Source organism: Ornithorhynchus anatinus, chromosome 14, assembly GCF_004115215.2.
Source record: "Ornithorhynchus anatinus isolate Pmale09 chromosome 14, mOrnAna1.pri.v4, whole genome shotgun sequence".
Lineage (NCBI taxonomy): Eukaryota > Metazoa > Chordata > Mammalia > Monotremata > Ornithorhynchidae > Ornithorhynchus > Ornithorhynchus anatinus.
This window is the reverse complement of record NC_041741.1, coordinates 17,926,861-17,940,108: the sequence shown is the minus strand read 5'-3', so window position 1 is coordinate 17,940,108 and position 13,248 is coordinate 17,926,861. Positions and strand designations below refer to the sequence as shown.

The following is a 13,248-nucleotide window of genomic DNA, read 5'->3' as shown; positions in this document are numbered from 1 at the left end:
GTCTTCTGCACCCATCCTGCTCATACCTTTGCAAGAATCTATAAAAACCTAAAGACTTCAATCGCATTTGGACGTGGGGAGAGAAAAGTCTGTGCAATCAATGCTGGCCAAAAGGTCAGACATCTGCTAAGCAGCCATCCAGGTGAGTTTCTTAAATGCCAAATTTCTTAGACAGCAAGTAACGGCAGCATCAGTTTTCAATCATCTTAACGAGGGAGGGCTAATCCCCCACCCCCACCCAGCAACAGCCCTAGTTGCCCATAGATTAGTCAGTCGTGATCTTTGAAAAGCAGCCAGTAATTGAGCCACATGAAAGAGACTGCATATCTTTAAATAAAGCAGGAAATTGGGAACATGATAAAACAGAACTACTCAAAGCACCCAGTGATATAACTGTTGACTGAAACAGAGAATTCAGAACAGGCAAAGCTATTTTAGGAGTTCTCCTCGTTCAATAGGGAATCAACTTCATGGAAGGAAATCCCAGGCTTAACTCTGAGGAATAGAGATTAAGGTGGCCTTAAAACTAAGTAAAGCTTTAGTGGCACTTCAGGAACTGGGTCCACCCAATTTGCTCGCATCCACTCCAGCATTTAGTACAGTACCCGGCATAACATAAGCGCTTAGATACCGCAATTATTAGTATTATTAATAATCCTTGGTATGCTAAAGAGCATACCTACACAACATTCATTCAATCCTATTTATTGAGCGCTTACTGTGTGCAGAGCACTAGGTGCTTGGGAGAGTACAAAAATAAACACATTCCCCCTCCCCCAGTAAGATCAGTATTATTACTATTAGGTGGTATTTGTTAGGCATTTACCACATGCCTAACACTGTACTGAGCCCTGGGGTAGATAAAAATGCTTGGCACATAGTAAGTGTTTAACAAATACCATCATTATTATAAAAGATATTCAGGTTGGACACAGTCCATGTCCCACGTGGGGGTTACAGTCTTAATCCCCATTTTGCTAATGCAGTAACTGAGGCACAAAGAAGTCCAGTGACTTACTCAAAGTCACACAGCGGACAAGTGTCAGAGGCAGGATTAGAATCCAGGCCCCGGGATTCCCAGGCACCTGCTCCTTCCACTAGGCCACACTGCTTCTCAACCTAACATCGTATTTCCAGAAATTGAGGCTGACCTAAACGCACAGTTGATTCTTCAAATTCAAGTGAATTTTACAAAGAATCCAAACTAATCTAGAATCCCTTACTGGTCATGTAGGTAGGAGTTTCTGCTCAACTAGTATCCGGTGGCAAGGACAGAGGGTCAGGGGAATTGCCGGGCAGAGGCACTGGGGGAAGGAAAACCAGCTGGTCTTTGTCTCTCTACCAGGTTCTATTTAACAGCTCTGCCATTCTCTCCCTCAGGCATTCAATTATATTTATTGAGCACTTAACTGTGTGCAAAGCACTGTATGACCACCATAATGCACCTGTCATATCAATCAACAGTACCTACTGAGTGCTTATGAAACAATAATAATTAAATGTTATTGCAAATATTATTAAATTATATATGAAACAGAAGCAAACACATACTATGTGCCAAGCACTGTTCTAAGCACTGGTACATATACAAGATAATTGGGCTGGACACAGTCCCTGTCCCACATAGGACTCACAGTCTTAACCCCCATTTTACAGATGAGGTAACAAAGGCTCAGAGAAGTGACTTGTCCAAGATCACACAGTAGACAAGTGGCAGGATTAGAACCCAAGTCCTTCTGAAACCCAGGTCCATGCCCTACCCATTAGGCCACACTTTCCCATTTAGTCATATTAATATTCTATTATTAATATTCTAATAATAGAGAAGCAGCATGGTTCGGTGGAAAGAGCATGGGCTTTGGAGTCAGAGGTCATGAGTTTGAATCCCAGCTCTGCCACTTGTCAGCTGTGTGACTGTGGTCAAGTCACTTCACTTCTCTGTGCCTCAGTTACTTCATCTGTAAAATGGGGATTAAGACTGTGAGCCCCATGTGGGACAACCTGATTCCTCTGTCTCTACCCCACCGCTTAGAACAGTGCTCTGCACATAGTAAGTGCTTAACAAATACCAACATTATTATTATTATATTCTATTAATTGCCTCAGTACCCTTTCTTCCCCATAAATCTTTCCTTCATTCTCTAAGCAATCACTCAAGAGCTCTCACTGGACTCCCACCATGATATGATATGCTGTGTGTGTGTGTATGAGGTGGGTGGGGGGGGGGGGCAAGTTCTGCTTAACTACGGTGGTCTCTTCTTTTAATCAATCAATAGCATTTATCAAGTAATTACTAGGTGCCGAGCACTGTACTAAGCATATGGGAGAAAATAATAATAATAATAATGATGTTGGTATTTGTTAAGCGCTTACTATGTGCAGAGCACTGTTCTAAGCGCTGGGGTAGACACAGGGGAATCAGGTTGTCCCACGTGGGGCTCACAGTCTTAATCCCCATTTTACAGATAAGGGAACTGAGGCCCAGAGAAGTGAAGCGACTTGCCCACAGTCACACAGCTGACAAGTGGCAGAGCTGGGATTCGAACTCATGAGCCCTGACTCCAAAGGCCATGCTCTTTCCACTGCGCCACGCTGCTTCTCAATATACAGCAAACAGTATAACAGAGTTGGTAGACACATCCCCTGCCCACAAAGAACAAATCTATAGGAAGGACAAACAGAGGAAGAACAGGTGAGTTCTGATACATTAAATCCATCTTACTGACCTTTCCTCTCTCCTCCTTCCGGCCTGTCTTCTTTCAGGAGCTTCTTCCTCAGCAGAACCTCAGAGCGCTTCAGCTTTCTCTTTACCAGATCATACCAGATCATCTCTTTCTAAACCCCTCCTAAAAAGTCATCACCTCCAGCAGGCATTCCCTAATTAGTCCTATCACCTTCCCACTTCCACCACCCTCTCAGCTACCACAACATTCACCACCGCCTCCTCTCGGGCCTTTCAAATTCCTCTCCACCTGTAGACCATTAAACTCCGGGCTGGCCCACCCTCCTTTCACTCAATTCATCTCCCTCCCATTCAATTGTATTTATTCAAGTGCTTGGGAGAGTACAATATAACAATGAGGACACATTCCCTGCCCCCATTGAGCAGTAAAAGTAGTTTTCAGATTGTGAACCCCATGAGGAGCAGGGATTGTGTTTATCTCCCACCTGTATATTTTCTTCCAGCACTTAGTAGAGTGCACTTCACACAGTAAACACCTGATAAATATTATTACTACCAGCGGCATTTACAAGTGTCCACGGGGCACAGTACATTGTAAAAAAAAAAAAAACCTCATGGAAAGTACAAGTGACATTATCCCGGCCCATAAAGAGCTGACACTCTAAAGAGAGAAAAATGCTCTGTGGCCTACCGAAGTGTTATACTGTATTCTCCCAAGCACTTGACAGATGCACTATATACTTAATAAACTTACCAAAGCTAATATACTCATTACAATTAATATCCACCCTCTGCACACACTAAGCACTCAAATACTACTGATGAAATCATAGAGCAAATGGAGTAATCGAATGTGCAATTGATTAAACACATATAAACACTGCGGATAGGATAGATAAGTAACTATGTGCTGGAGATAGCTGATGGGACTATACAACTTTGGATCCAGGGGGATAATCAGGGGAGGCTTCCTGGAGGAGGACTTGTTAGAATCTGGGGAAGAAACTGGGCCCTCCCCGGGTCGTGCTGCAATATACCCATAAACCAGGGATAATCCCAACTTCCCTCTGTTTATTAATCCATCAACGGTATCGATGAAAGAGTTCTCTTCAGCTCCTCAAATAGAAACAGTGTGGCTTTAGTGGAAAGATCCCGGGCATGGAAGCCAGAAAACCTGAATTCTAATCCCAGCTCCACTGCTTGCTTGCTTTGTAACCTTGCGCAAGTCACTTAACTTCTCTGTGCCTCAGTCACCTCATCTGCAAAATGGGGATTAAATCCTCCTATTTAGACTATGAACCGCATGTGGGTCAGGGACTTTGTCCAACCTGATTATTTTGTATCTACCCCTGAGTTTAATACAGCGAAGCACCTAGTAATCACATAACAAGTATTAAAAGAAACAAAAAACAGTAAAAGACCAGTTATTTGGTCTTTGCTCGTGCCGCCCTGCAGTTTGCCACATCCTGCGTGTGCGATAGACGTGTGATTGAAGAGTTTTCCCTTGGAGTTCAGACCTGTCATTTTTACGTGTCTTCGGCTGATCCCTACAACCAAAATAAATTGCGTGTAGCAATGGAAGATTACTTCTAGCGGCAGCGAGGAGCCATAATCTAGCGGGGTAAGAATAGGGTGACCTATAAAACTAAGCTTGGCTATACGGAATTCATCTATTTGCTAAGAGAATTAATTGCCTAATGCAGTCTCAAGCCCTGCTAGGGCCCAAATGGAAGGATTCAGTTAATCTGGATTTATGAGACTCGAGCCGCAAATATGTGCCCTATCTCTTTTTCTCCTTGACCAACAAACAGAGGGCTTTCTACTGGAAGCTCTTATATTCTGCCCCTAAAGAATCGCATGCGTCCTGAGCACGTTAACTACCAAGTGGATGAAGAGGTCTTCGCCATCTCCCTCAGTGACAAAATGACCCAAAGATAGCAATTTCCTCTGATGTTCAATCATTCAATGAAACGCAGTAAGGAATGTTTCAGTCGGTTGCTAAGGCAACAAGATTACCACAAAGGAAACATAGACTTGAAGTCAAGGTAGTATAGCTGAATAAAATAAAAGTGTTATCTCCTGAACACCGTCACTCCCCTCTCTCCCTCCCCTCCCCTGGAATTTAGCCAAACATAAGCACTGCTTTTGTTGTCCCTGCTGGTTTCATAATCAAATATTTGATACCTTAATGAGAGGAAAACAGAAATCTTATTCCCGCTGAAATATGAACTGGGGCCATCCAAATGAAGTGTTCTTAAAGTGGTATAATTCATTATTCGGAGTGATCGATACCCGATGAGGCAGTCGAACCTGTTATCCCAGAAAATGCAGTTCTTTTCTTCATTCTTCCTTGGAAAACAGCCGGGAGGGCTTAAGCCTTGAATTCCAATTGGAAAATTGTTGCAGAGGAGTCAGAAGACACAAGGGCTTTATCAGCTATAGTAAGGTCAAAGTACCCGATGGCATTTTATAATATTTTTAATAAAGGGCAGGTTTGAAATCCAAGCCTTACAACGAAGGATTACAGTTGTACCTCATCAAGTATTTATCAAGGGCATGTTTTGCGAGGGGACACGGTTACAGACACCAGTTAAGGTGGCTTCACTAATCAGCTTTCTGTTAAAGCACAGGAAGCTCAGAACGCTGGACCTGGAACACAACTGGAAGTACTTTAGATTGATTCAGACGACTGAACACCTCGAGGAATTTCCCTGCTTTATGCTAATGAGAATGGAAAAAGACCAAGAAAGAAGACAGAAAATAAACATTTAACATGGCAGAGTGTCCCGAAGGAGCTCAACAGCTCCGATGCGGACCTCCAAGCCGATCGCTAGCTGAACCAGTTTAACGTCAATCATCTTGACGGGCTCTTTTGGATCAGACGGGAGGCGGTTTTGCTACACCCAAGGATAGAGCGTAGGCTTCTAACAGCCACTTGGACAAACGAAACGGAAAGTATTGTAGTCACTGGAAAGGCTGCGGTTGACCAGAACACTCACACGCTCCCAGCGGGCTCTCGGATAAAACAGTATTTAGGCAGAGATGATTCGGTTAACAGAACACCTTCTCTCCGGTCTACGAGGCTTATGGCAAAGAGAGATAGTCTTTAATTAAGCATCGCAAATAACTGGAGACTAGAAACACTGAATCAAGGGAATAATAATCTTCTTTCAAGCAAGAGCCAGTCTGCCTTTTTAATAAAGGTAGCAGAACTCTTTCTGGACATTAATAGCCACTTTGACAAGCAGAATAATCGAGCGATACAGTTTGGTCCAGAGTGGGGCATAAATCAACATACCAAATTGACACTCCCGTACCCAGCGAAATCAACAGAAGAATTCTCAGAGCCTTACCCTTGGCCTTGGATGCCAAAAGAAAAATATATGAAAAACTAAATGAACCCAGAAGGGTCTGTTTTAATAGTTTACGTACCTCTAGTCATAATAGTTAGATACTGCATGATACCAAGAGAAAGGGTATTGAGGTTTAAACGAAAGTAAGTGCGGTCGGTCTTCTAAAATGATCTTGCCAGACAGCTAACTGAACGGGTGAGACGTTGCTCAGCTATGTCTAACCTTCAGACCGTGAGCCCCAAGTGAGACGGGGTCTGCGTCTGATCTGACTGAAGCGCTCGGTAGCCGGCGCGGTGCTCGGCACACGGTGAGCGCTTGACAGATAGCACAATTATTTAGTTTCTATTATCGAGAGATTGAGAGTAGAGTCTCGGGTGGCACCCCGGCCGTTCCTACGGCTACGGAGGAAGAAGCCATCAACGGGCATCCCACAGGACACCGTCCTCAGGGGTCTTCGGCCGGTCACCGGCTCCGGACACCTTTCTCAAGCCGGCCCGCCGAAAGGCGCCCGCCGGGGAGCCCCAGACAAGTGCACCTCGCACTCTGTCCCTCCCCCATCTTGGCTGGCTGTCCCGAACCGGAGGGTGGTTTCCCCCTAGGAGTATTTGCGCTTCTTCATGGCCTCCGCTTTGACGGCCAGGCTCTTGGTACAGATGGTCAGCAGCACGATGAGGACTCCCACCAGGAAGGCCACCACGGGCCAGAGGAAGCAGTGCAGGAGGACGATGTCGTCGTGGGTCCGCCTGAGGAGCACGTCGTCTGGTCTGCAGGGCGGACGGGGAGAGGGGAGCGGAGGGGAGGGGAAGAAACACCGGATCAGCGAGCTGCCAAAAAACAGTCGTTCCGAGCCGTCTGGCAAGGGAAAAGCCGGTCAGTAAGAAAACAAGACCCATGCTCGCTTTTATCCTTTATAATAATAACTAGTGGTAATTATCATTACGGTATTTGTTAAGCGCTCACTACGTGCCAAGCGCTGTTCTAAGCGCTAGGGTAGATACGAGTTAATCAGGTTGGACACAGTCCCTGTCCCACGAGGGGCTCACAGTCTTAATCCTCATTTTACAGATGAGGGAACTGAGGCGCAGCGGAGTTAAGTGACTTGCCCAAGGTCACGCAGCAGACAAGGGGCAGAGCTGCGATTAGAACCCACGACCTCTGACTCCCAAGCCCATGCTCTTGCCACTAGGCCAAACTGCTTCATGCCCGTCAACAGTTCAATCCGTGGTATTTCAATCAGTCAGTCGACTTGATTGAGAGCTTGCTGCGGGCAGAGCCCTGTCCTAAGCGCTTGGGAGAGTACGACAGAGCACTCGGTAGACACAACCAGGGAACTCTCGATGATTTATTTATCGGTTCCATAATTGAACACTGATGATACACTATCCAAATCAGATGACCAACTCTAAGAGACGCCTCGCACGCAACCCGGGAGAGGAGAAAGCACCAGGGTTGGGAGCCAGGAGACCCGGGTTTTAGCCCCAGCTCAACTACTCCCTTGCTGTGTGAACGTGGCTGGTCACTTAACCTCTCTGTGTCTCGGTTTCCTCAATGGTTGCAAAGCGGCGTGGCGTAGTGGATAGGCCTGGGAGTCAGTAGGTGGGGGTTCTGATCCCGGCTCCATCACTTCTCTGCTGTGTGACCCTGGGCAAGTCACTGCTCTGTGCCTCAGTTATCTCATCTGAAAAATGGGGGTGAAGACTGTGAGCCCCAAATGGACCAGGGAATGTGTCCAACCTGATTACCCTGTACCTACCCCAGCTCATAGAATGGTGCTTGGCACATAGTAAGTGCAATAAATACCTTCAAAAGTAGTAAATGTGGAGAAAACACTCACCTCCCTCCCTCTTAGTTTTGAGGGCCCCGTATTCATTCATTCACTCAATAGTATTTATGGAGCGCTTACTATGTGCAGAGCACTGTACTAAGTGCTTGGAATGTACAAATCGGCAACAGATACAGTCCCTGCCCATTGACGGGCTTACAGTCTAATCGGGGGAGACAGACAGACAAAAACAATAGCAATAAATAGAATCAAGACAAAAACAATAGCAATGAATAGAATCAAGTATGGGACAGGGACCGTTCAATCTGATTATCCCACACTGGCCCCAGCACTTAGCATAGTGCTTGGCACTTGGTAAGTGCTTAACAAATACTATTATCATCATATTACTCAATAGGATAATAATAATTTAAAAAGTGTGGAACACCTGACCTTCCCCTTATACTGCGACCCTATGTGGGACAGGGCTTCTTTTCTGTATATAGTAAGCATTCGATCAATACCACTGATCAATCGATTGACTGATTGATTTGTGTCTTCCTCAGCGCTTAGAACAGTGCTTGCGACACAGTAAGCATACCTTAACAGGTACCGTAATCATTATTAATTATTATTATCTCATTAAGGAAGAAGATGTAACTCCTTCGGATAGAACTGCTTGATATTTAGGGCTCTAGCGGAGGTAAAAAGGAGCCTTAATCAATTGACCAATCGGTGGATTTATCGAGCACTTACTGATTGCTGAGTACTGACCCACAGTAGCGAGACACACATTTCCTGCCGGCAATAACCTAACAATTGCAGGATAATTTAGGAAATGACCAATTTGTAGCCTCAGTCAGTGGTTAAACCATAAAACTGGCCCATCTGGGCAACAGTAAAGCCACGCATTGAGCAAATGGCACGATGAAAATAACACAGAACATTTTTAACGGGGCCCTGTCTTGGATTTCGTTTTATTTATCAATCAATCAGTCCTACTCATTGAGCGCTTACTGTATGCACAGCCCTCTATTAAGCGGTTGGGAGAACACATTGTAACAGAGCTGGTAGATACACTACCTGCCCACGAGTTTATAGTCTAGAGGGTGGGGGGGGGGGGGTTTGTTGTTAATTTCCCCGGGGTTTGTGAGGCAGATGGAAATGGCAATTGTGGCACGTCCCCGGAGCTGGGAGGGATCAACTATAGCTGGTGGAGGGGGGAAAAAGGTGAAGCAAAGAGAGCAGACAAATGTCAGGGTGTCAAGGGGAGCAGGATCTCTGTTCCCTCTGCCCTATACTTCCCAATCTTAAATTGGCCCTTCTCCAGCTCTACTGCTGCGGAGGAGAAATAAAAGGAAAAATAAAGCACAGGGCTTCCTGGGGCCTCAGAAGAGATCACCTAAATCATTCGTAGAGCTAGTTATGAACTAGACTTTGGTACAGTATTTGCTAAGCGTTTACTACATGCCAGGCATGGTACTAAACACTGAGCAACAAGATAGACCCGGCCCATGTCCCACAAGGGGCTCCCAGTATAAATTGGGGGGGGTCAAACCCCATTTTACAGAAGAGGAAACTGAGGCACAGAGAAGTGAAGTGCCTTGAGCGAGATCACCCAGCCGGCAAGCATTAGAGCCAAGATCACAATCCAGGTCCTCTCCCTCCCAGGTTCGTGCTCCTTCCACCGAGACACGCTGCTTCCCCCTGATTCTCCCAATCTTTGGAACCTTGCAAACATTAAATATAAAGGCCCCTAAATCCATAGTTCCAGCCAAGTACCATGGACCTCGCTTCCTCCGACCCTTCCCGGAAAACCTGGCCCCGACTCTCTGAAGCGTTGTCTTCCATCACGGAACTTAATATTGGCATTTGTTAAGTGCCAACTATGTGTCGAGCACTGTTCTAAGCGTTGGGGTAGTTAATCGGGTTGGATGCAGTCCTTGTCCCCCATGGGACTCTCAGTCTAAATAGGACCATTTCACAGATGAGAAGACTGAGGCCCAGAGAAATTGGGTGAATCGTCCAAGTCGGTGCAACGGGCAAACGGTGGAGCTGGAATTAAAGCCCAGGTTTTCTGGCTCCCGGGTGTGTGAGCTCGTGTTCTTTCCACCAGGCCTCGCCGCTTCCATTCCGCCCCGGTCTCACTGCACCTCGACCGCGCCTATCCCGTCGCCGACCTCTCGCCCACATCCTGCTTCTGGCTTGGAACGCCCTTCCCTCCTCAAGTCCGACGGAGGAGGCCTCTCCCCCACTTCAAAGCCTCTCTTCATTCGCTAGTATTTATTGAGCGCCTACTAGGTGCCGAGCACTGTCGAAGGCACACCTGTTAAAAAACTGGGGATTTAAAAGATGTGAGCCCCACGTGGGACAATCTGACAATCTGATTACCCTGTATCTACCCCAGCGCTTAGAACAGGACATAGTAAGCGCTTAACAAAGCAGCGTGGCTCAGTGGAAAGAGCCCGGGCTTGGGAGTCAGAGGTCATGGGTTCGAATCCCGGCTCTGCCACTTGGCAACTGACTGCGGGCAAGTCACTTCACTTCTCGGTGCCTCGGTTCCCTCATCTGTAAAATGGGGAGTAAGGCTGTGAGCCTCACGGGGGACAACCTGATGACCCCGTATCTCCCCCAGCGCTTAGAACAGTGCTCTGCACATAATAAGCGCTTAACAAATACCAACATTATTATTATTATTATAATCTCTTCCTACAGGCCTTCCCTGACTAAGGCCTCCTTCCCTCTCCCCCCTCTCCTCGGCCTTGCCCCGTCTGGCGCCCCGCCCCGGACCGCTGAGGGCAGGGAATGTGTCCGTTCAATGTTCGTCGCCCAAGAGCCGCCTAGCACAGTGCTTTGCACACAGTAAGCGCTCAATAAGAACGACTGACTGAATGCAAGAACCCAGCGAGGGCCGTGAATCCGGGAACTTTCCACTCACTTTGCTACTGCAGGTATAGGGAATGGCCGCTAGGGGGGGCACCACACCCGATGTGCAGCACCGAGAAGCCCCAATCCTTCCAATCCGTCATAATGACCTCATTCTTTCCCCCACTGCAGGTTGCCATAATCCTGGGAATTTTAGCCCTAAAATACCCTATTGCCCCCGGCTCCGCCACACTCTTCCATTCCCATCCTCTCACTGGACACCAGTGGAATAGGGAGGAGGATTTACTCACAGACTAAGATTTACTCACAGACCCTTCAGACATCACCGTGCGCTAGGCAAATAGTTAAGGCCTCTAAAATAATAATAATAATAATAATACCGTTGGTATTTGTTAAGCGCTTACTATGTGCAGAGCACTGTTCTAAGCGCTGGGGGAGATACAGGGGCATCAGGTTGTCCCACATGAGGCTCACAGATGAGGGAACTGAGGCACAGAGAAGTGAACTGACTTGCCCACAGTCACACAGCTGCCAAGTGGAGGCGCCGGGATTCGAACCCATGACCTCTGACTCCCAAGCCCGGGCTCTTTCCACTGAGTCGGGCTGCTTCTCTATGTTTTGGGGCCTGAATAATTCAGATATGGGTAAGTGCTTAGCCAGTGGAAGAATGAACAAACCGACTGGACAGTTGGCATTTTCTTCCAATTGGTGTTCGGGAGACCTGAGACCCCCGGGCCTCCGGGGGCAAAGTGATGCCAAGGACATATTACGAGCCACGGGGCCGACAATGTCCACGTTTGTTCTGAGCGGCAGATGGCCCCCATAGAGCTGGCGGAAAGGTAAAAAACTAGTAGTTCATAACCACTGTTTCCGCCTTGCTCCCATTCCCAGAGCCACGGAGATGAAGACTCAGGTGGGATTGGCGGAGGGTTATACAACCCCCCGGGGGTCGATCTCGTCTATCTGGCCGCGGAGCTCTCGCCCACATCCTGCCTCTGGCCTGGAACACCCTCCCTCAAATCTGACAGACGATTACTCTCCTTGCCTTCAAAGCCTTACAGAAGGCCCACCTCCTCCGAGAGGCCTTCCCTGACTAAGCCCTCCTTTCCTCTTCTCCCACTCCCTTCTGCGTCGCCCTGACTCGCTCCCTTCGTTCAACCCCCCTCTCAGCCCCACGACACTTATGTATATCCCTGTAATTTATTTATTTATACTGATCTGTCTTTTCCGCTAGACTGTGAGCTCACTGTGGGCAGGAATATGTCTTTTATATTTCTCTATTGTACTCTCCCAAGCGTCTAGTACAGAGCTCTGCATACAGTAAGCGCTCAATAAATACAACAGACTGACTGAAACTGCAAAGGATCCCGGGGCAGAATCCCGGTAGCACCACGCGGTCTCGGCTATTCTCCCTCGAATGGGACGTGGACCTGAGGGAGAGATGTTCCCTCCTCAACAAGTGCCTAGAGGTTCCAGCAGGGCAGAAGCTGGAAAGTTGCTCCTCAGTGGCCCTGGTCTTCTGAAGCGAGGTTGCTTGTCTTTATCCTTTCGATCTTCTCCAGACATCTGTGTCACCTTATCTTCCTCCCTCTTATCTTTAGAACCTCCTGTGGACCAAGGACTCTGTCTGAATTATCTTCCTCGTAGCTAGTAGAAAGCTGGCAGGGCACGGCCTATCGGCAGCAGCATGGGCATGAGGTCAGGGGGCCGGAATTCTAATCTCAGATCCGTCACTTACCTCCGGTGAATTTGGGCAAGTAACTTAGCATCTCCGGGCCTCAGTTTGCTCACCTGTAAAATGAGGATGAAATACGCATTCTCCTTCCCCCTCACTCAGTCAGCCAGTCGTATTTGTTGAGTGTTTAATAATAACGTTGGTATTTGTTAAGTGTTTACTATGTGCAGAGCACTGTTCTAGGCGCTGGGGTAGATACAGGGTAATCAGGTTGTCCCACGAGAGGCTCACAATCTTCATCCCCATTTTTACAGATGAGGGAACTGAGGCACAGAGAAGTGAAGTGACTTGACCACAGTCACACAGCTGACGAGTGGCAGAGCTGGGATTCGAACTCATGACCTCTGACTCCCAAGCCCAAGCTCTTTGCCACTGAGCCACTGCTGCATCCTCCCGCCGGCCAGTGTTTACTGGGTGCAGAGCACTGTACTACTACATACTTGGGAGAGTACAATAGAGCAATACAATAGATAACGTTCCCTGCCCACCTTGAGCTTACAATCTCTAGGGAGAGACGGACATTAAATAAATAAATGAATTACAGATGTCTGTGATTTAGACTGTGACCCCTCTGTGGGTCAGGGACTGGGTTAGATCTAAAGATCTGGTATCTGCCCTTGTGTTCAGTTCAGTGCTTGGCACAAAGTAAGCCTTAACGAATACCACAGTTAACATTATCATCATTATTATTATCATCCTAGAGTAGGTGCTTGGTAAAAACTCTTGAAAGGATGAATTTTTTTTGGACTACAGTCTGATTTCCTTATGTCCAGCCTAATCTCCTTTTTGTTTTATACCTGTGTAACTGTGCTGTGGCTTCCAGGCTACG

The 13,248-nt window shown here is 47.2% G+C and overlaps 1 protein-coding gene and 1 long non-coding RNA gene across 2 annotated transcripts in view; both read right to left on the bottom strand.

Moving 5' to 3' along the window:
• The window catches only part of LOC114816369, a 31,205-nt gene extending 28,131 nt beyond the window's left edge, over positions 1 to 3,074 (bottom strand). The window contains exon 1 of the long non-coding RNA XR_003764136.1: positions 2,727 to 3,074. This is a non-coding gene — a long non-coding RNA (uncharacterized LOC114816369). The remainder of the gene's footprint in view (positions 1 to 2,726) is intronic.
• A 2,069-nt stretch (positions 3,075 to 5,143) lies between these two features.
• KCNMB4 (potassium calcium-activated channel subfamily M regulatory beta subunit 4) overlaps positions 5,144 to 13,248 on the bottom strand; it is a 44,188-nt gene continuing 36,083 nt past the window's right edge. The window contains exon 3 of the mRNA XM_001512240.3: positions 5,144 to 6,800. Within this exon, the coding sequence (XP_001512290.1) occupies positions 6,632 to 6,800 (169 nt within the window). The 3' untranslated portion in view covers positions 5,144 to 6,631. The remainder of the gene's footprint in view (positions 6,801 to 13,248) is intronic.